Source organism: Pelophylax lessonae, assembly GCF_965119305.1.
Source record: "Pelophylax lessonae genome assembly, chromosome: 3".
In the NCBI taxonomy this organism is placed as follows: Eukaryota; Metazoa; Chordata; class Amphibia; order Anura; family Ranidae; genus Pelophylax; species Pelophylax lessonae.
Window position 1 is genome coordinate 416,049,915 of NC_138770.1, and position 6,000 is coordinate 416,055,914.

Sequence of the window (6,000 nt, forward strand, 5' to 3'; positions counted from 1 at the left end):
GTAACAGCTTAGTATGCAGACAAGGAACAGCGACGGTTGCTGTCAGCCTGTCATTACATCACACAGGCTGACAGGCTGCTGTTATTTGAATACACCCGTCATCCCAGCTGTAAGAATCTTCTGATTCTTGCCACTGGAATACAGTGTATGCAAGTAATCACCTGTGTGAAGGAGGCCTAAGGGCTCTTTCACACAGTGGAGTCCGTCGGACGGACTCCATTTTTCTCAGCGAGGGATCGCAGGAAGATGACAGTTGTCCTCTGTGCAGAGACACAGCTGTCAGTTCCCCATGCATCTCTATGGGGGAATCGGATGGGAACGGACCGTTGGTCCGTTCTCATCCGATCCCATCCAATTCACTGGAAGGATGGAAAATAGGGTTTCCATCTGTCCAGATTTGGACGGATCGGATGTCAGTGGACATGTCTCCACTGACATCCGATGCCCCATAGAGATGCAAGGGGTGACCGTTCAGATCCGCCAAAAAAACTGACAGGCGGATCTGAATAGTCCGCCTGTGTGAAAGGGCCCTTACACTTTTCCAGGCTTCTAAAGGCGGGTGGAAGTTGGAACGGTCAATTAATTATTATTGTAGCTTTTTCATGCAATCCTGCCAGCATCTTTGTTAGTGTATTAAGTTTCCAAGTATCTGCTTTCAGCTTGGAGCTCAGTTAGAAAATAGGGCAGCCGGTCACATCTACCTGGTTACAGGGAGAATACAAACAAATATTCAAAAATCAAGTAACACCTGAGAAGAAGGGAACACTAATATAAAATTGAATAGGTGCGATTCATATTATGACAAGTGCTCAGTTTCTTTTTAAAAAGCAGCTCTATAAACTCCTGGATTTCTATCCTTAAAGGGTTCATTTTAGGTTCTGATCACCGGCAAGAAGGGAAGGAACTCCGCTACTTGCTGTTTACATGAGCACTTCTAAAACATGATATCCCCAGTATGCTGAAACATTTCTTCATCACGGGCAAAGTCTTGGCTCTATCTAAGGAACCTGTTTTGCTATGTTAGACAACACATTCAAATAAATCAGCTGCCTTAACACGACACACATTAACATTGGGCATAATGTGACTGCACTAACGAACCACAATGGTATGAATGGGGCCCATTCACATCTACCTGTGTAATACCACATGTACATAGAGGTGATCGGGCCTTAATCCCCCCATATTCTTCTCACACCATGTGGTGACATAACTGACAGAATATCACAATTTCTCCAATATTCCACATTCAGTAACAATATCTACAATACTACATCCAGTGGGCGTATACCCCTAAACCAGTGATGACCAACTTTGGCACCCCAGATGTTTTTGAACTATGTTTCCCATGATGCTCAAGCAGTGTAGTTGAGCATCATGGGAAATGTAGTTCCAAAACATCTGGGGTGCCAAGGTTCGCCATCACTGCCCTAAACTGTCAGTATAAAAAGTACTACGTGCTCTATGATATATTTATATATGAATATTTCTGATAAAATTATTTTAACCAATAATTATTTCGGTTGTACGACTAATACAACTGTGGTAATCACCTATGCAATGTGATTGATTTATTGAAGGCAAATAAGACTGTTGACTTTGCAAGCACAGTTGCACACTGCAAGGAAATTTGCTCCATAGCTGAGTAAAGGAGATGAAGCTTCAGTTTGTAAAAAAAATCCAATTACATGCAAGAAAAATAAAAAACAAAACAGCATTTTTGCTTTAACGTGATTGGATAATGGAAGTCAGCAGAGCTTCCCCACATTTACTAAGATCTGGAGCAAATTCCCTTGCAGAGTACAATTGTACTTGCAAAGTCATTAGTATCCCTGTCTTTAGTAAATCAACACAAAAGTCTTTTGTTAAGTATACAGTATTTTTTTTTTTTTTACAAAAACCGTATACAGTGCCATCAATTTACGCAGCGCTTTACATTTATATACATCAGTCCCTGCCCTCAAGGAGCTTACAATCTAAGGTCCCTAACTCACATTCATACATACACATACTATGGCCAATTTAGACAGGAGACAATTAACCTACCAGCATGTCTTTGGACTGTAGGAGAAAACTGGAGTACCCGGAGGAAACCCACATAGGCACAGGGAGAACATGCAAACTCCAGGAAGGTAATGCCTTGGTTGGGATTCGAACCAACGACCCTAGTGCTGCTAGGTGGAAATACTATCCACTGAGCCAATATTTACTAGATTATGACAAGAGTTAAAGCGCAACTACACTGCATTAGAGCACCACAAAGCAAAAATTCTATTTTATTCTTAATGTTCAAAGCAAACGCTCCCATCCATCTATATCTCCATGCTTGTTTTTACTAAGAAATCACTTTAAAAAAAATAACCCCTTAGCATTTCTGGCCATGGCTATCTTAAATAAAGGGCAGATGATTCATGTAGCATTTATTTCCTGGAATCCAACTTAGCTCAAGCATGCAGGCAAGAGGGCGTGTTTAGCTGAGAAAACCCCTCCTACCCTCCTGAATGCTCCTGGGACATATGACTTCATTTGCTAACCCTGGAAATAAGGAAGTAACTGAAGAAATGTAAAACCAAAAATTTAAATCGAGTAAATCTAATACACTTTCCTATCTAGTTACTAATACTTAGCAGCATAAGAGTTAAAAACAGTCAATTCTGATAGAGAGAGTGAAGTTCTGCTTTAAAGCTGAAGTAAACTCATCGATTTAAAGCGGAGTTCCAGCCTTTTCTGTGTTTATTAAAAGTCAGCAGCTACAAAAATTGTAGGTGCTGACTTTTAATAAACACACACTCACCTGTCCCACGGTCCAGCGATATGGCCGCCTGAAGCCTCGATCCTCTCCCTCTGGTCTCGGTGGTGCCAGCATCACTAGTGTGGGCACCCAGCTGTAACAGCTTGCGGCTTCACAGCCGGGTACGCACTGCGCATGCGCGAGTTGTGCTGCACGTCGTGATTTGCCGGCAATCTTCTGGGACGTCTGACATGTCCCAGAAGATTGCAGGGAGGGAGGGGGAGAGGAGAACTTCCGCTCGGAGCACCTGTCAAAACTAGGTACCCGCCCCCCCCCCCCCAAAAAAAATGACATGCCAAATGTGGCATGTCAGGGGGTTAGGACTACCTAAAGCAGAAGTTCCACTTTTGGGTGGAACTCCGCTTTAACAGTTTCAAAAAGGCACATGGCGGGAATGTAACTCACATTGGTTGTGCTCTCAACCAAACTGTCAAACCATGCAATGGCTGGTGTCATAACTGATCACATGTGCAGCATCATGGCAGAAGAAGAATAAACAGACGCTAAGATGGCAGCTTCCATGGCTGAAAACCATAGAAGGGTTTATTTTCACTTTAAGCTGGCTATACATGGGTCAGTTTTTTTTTTTTTTTAACCAGTAGGTTGAACAAAAAAAGCTGACCTGATTTCCCCATTCATGCACTCAATGTGGATAGGGGGAATCCTTCCCACTAGGTCACTGATCTGATGGCGGGGAGATGGCGCTGATCTCTGTATTCTGACGATGAGGGGGGGCCTCATCGTCAGAATACAGAGATCAGCGCTGCAGTCTAAAGCCTGTGGTGCTTAACTGCAAAAAAATACAGACATGGTGGTTGAACAGAAGTCAATCAGTAGATGAACTTCTGTTTAACCAGAGTGGCCACACTTTTGTCTGGTATTTCCCGATCAATCAGTGCCACAGGCTAAAGCTGGCAGTGCTGATCAGTGTTTTTCAAGAGGCGGAGGTCCCCCTGCTGTCAGAATACAATAATGCAGGAAGGAGTGCCCCACCTACATTGAATGTGTAGATGGGGTAAATCGGATCATTTTTTTTCCTTTAAAATGCTGGTTAAATAAAATAAAAATAAAAAAAATGACTAGTGTGTGGACTGCCTAATGGTGCCGTAGGCAGAACATTCTCTGACAATAAATATTTAAAACTTGAATACCTAATAAATAAAAGACATAGGACACTATACTTGCAATTACGAATCTTCTTCCTCTGCTCCCGCTGACTGACTAAAATAACGGATTTTCTTTGATTTTATAGGCAAATTTCTTGCACCTAGGTGGCTGTCCTTGTCAATTTGGACCAATCCCAGGTGAGTACTCTAACGACCAATAAAAAACCCTCCCCTTATTGACCAATAAAATTTGTTTTTAAACTATGTCATGCCATGGCCCCATACAAGTAAGACGGGTACATTATGACCCACCTTCAATTTTCATTATTTTGTATCTCCCTGGCAGCAGAGTTCAACCTGCCACCTTTCCTGCTTTTCTGTTCTCCCTCCCTTATTTGTCCTTGATTAGCACAATCTGGGTCATTCCGGTTGTCCCCCCCCCCCCCCCCCTTCCCTCTGTAAATCTTAAAGCTCTCAGCTGATCAGCCTCTAGTGGCTCTGATTTTAGTCACAGTTCCTGGAATACAAGACAACCGAGCATGTGCAGAGCAGTATGAGACAGTATAGGCTCTTATGGGCCATACACACTATAAGATTTTCTGAAGACTTTTTCCTTCAGACTTACCAAAACCATATAATATGAGGTCAAACCTAAACACTTTCAATTTGTATGCAATCTGGCAGGCCCTTGCACTACATAGAAAAGGTAAATCTGAAGGAAAAAGTCTTCAGAAAATCTTATAGTGTGTATGGCCCATTAGTTTGCAATGGTTTACATAGATATGCCCACAAAGGGTGCCAACCTTAAGTGATTAGGACTACTTTTCTGACTGAAGCTGTCTCAGTGGCGCCCGCACACTACTGAGATGGTTGACATCTTCCCTGGGGTTTCTTTCAGGTTTGCTGAAGCAGCAATAAGGTCTTTCCTGCACATGCCCGCAGGAGCCGCCTGTTTGTGGCACAGGCCTTGAAGGTCCGGCACAGTAAGCCAGACCATCAGAGCGTATGCGCTGTTGACGTCATTGGCTGCATGCACTCTAAATATCTCCCAAACGGTGGGAGATATTCACAGTACCTACAGGTAAGTCTTATTATAAGCTTACCTGTAGGTACAAGTAAAAAAAGACTTTACTTCCTTTTTAAGCCAATGCTTTTTTAGTTTTGGATTGACCAAAGAGAGGCTGAACCCAGTGCCAGGTATTTGGTATTGTCTGGGCCCCGGCTAGGCAGATTCCCCCTCTTGGTCTGTTCCGGTCACTGGAACAGCACATGAGGGAATGTCCTACATCTACAGAACAGGAATCAATGGGAAATCCTCATATGGGGGACACATGTTCCCCTCACTAAGGTCAGATTTCCTCTTCTGTCACCAAGCCAGTACGTAAAAGGAAAATCTCACCAAAAACATTAACAGCAAAATAAAAAAAAAATCATTCTTTGCCCAAAACTGTCTTTACATATACTTAGTTGCTTGAAGTTACAACTACACCACATATACCAAAACAGAATCCATTTCACTCATATACATGACCTGCTCGTGCCAATTGTCCCCAGTCAGTAATTACCCAGCTCGCTGCGGTGCACAGACCCAGGACTCCCCCCATGTCGGCCTCGGTGTCGCACAATAAAAATGGAGCCTTGCTACAAAAGCCCTGTTTACAAATGAGGCAAGCAGAACTAGCAGCCGACCCAGCCTGTCACTTCCGTCTCTGGGGCCGCCTCCTCTCGCGGTAGAAAGGAGCCTAACGAGAGAAACAGGTTTGGTGGCCATTTTGTTGAAGACCGGCTGTTATCTACTATAAGCAGAAGACCACAGTAAGATGGCTTCCTCAGAGAAGACTGCTCAGTACAAAACTCTCCGCTCTCTTGTGTATGGCAGAGGATTAGTGTCACATGCTGGTTCCTTGTTGTGGTGATGTCATTCCAGCTGACTAATGGCTTGTGTGTTATGGATGCTTGTGCTCAGTGTGTGCAGTTTGCTGAGGGACAGCATTTGTAAACACAATACCTGCACAACCTGTGAGCTTGTGTTCAATAGTTACACATTCCCAGTGATACATGCACGTTTCAGCAATAGCAGTGTATAGTTGGCTGGGGTGTCCC

The 6,000-nt window shown here is 43.5% G+C and overlaps 1 protein-coding gene across 1 annotated transcript in view; it reads right to left on the reverse strand.

Annotated features, from left to right (window-relative positions):
- Positions 1-5,620, reverse strand: part of SERINC1 (serine incorporator 1) — a 43,889-nt gene extending 38,269 nt beyond the window's left edge. Inside the window, exon 1 of the mRNA XM_082250097.1 lies at positions 5,463-5,620. Within this exon, the coding sequence (XP_082106223.1) occupies positions 5,463-5,501 (39 nt within the window). The 5' untranslated portion in view covers positions 5,502-5,620. The remainder of the gene's footprint in view (positions 1-5,462) is intronic.
- Between the last annotated feature and the right edge of the window lie 380 nt (positions 5,621-6,000).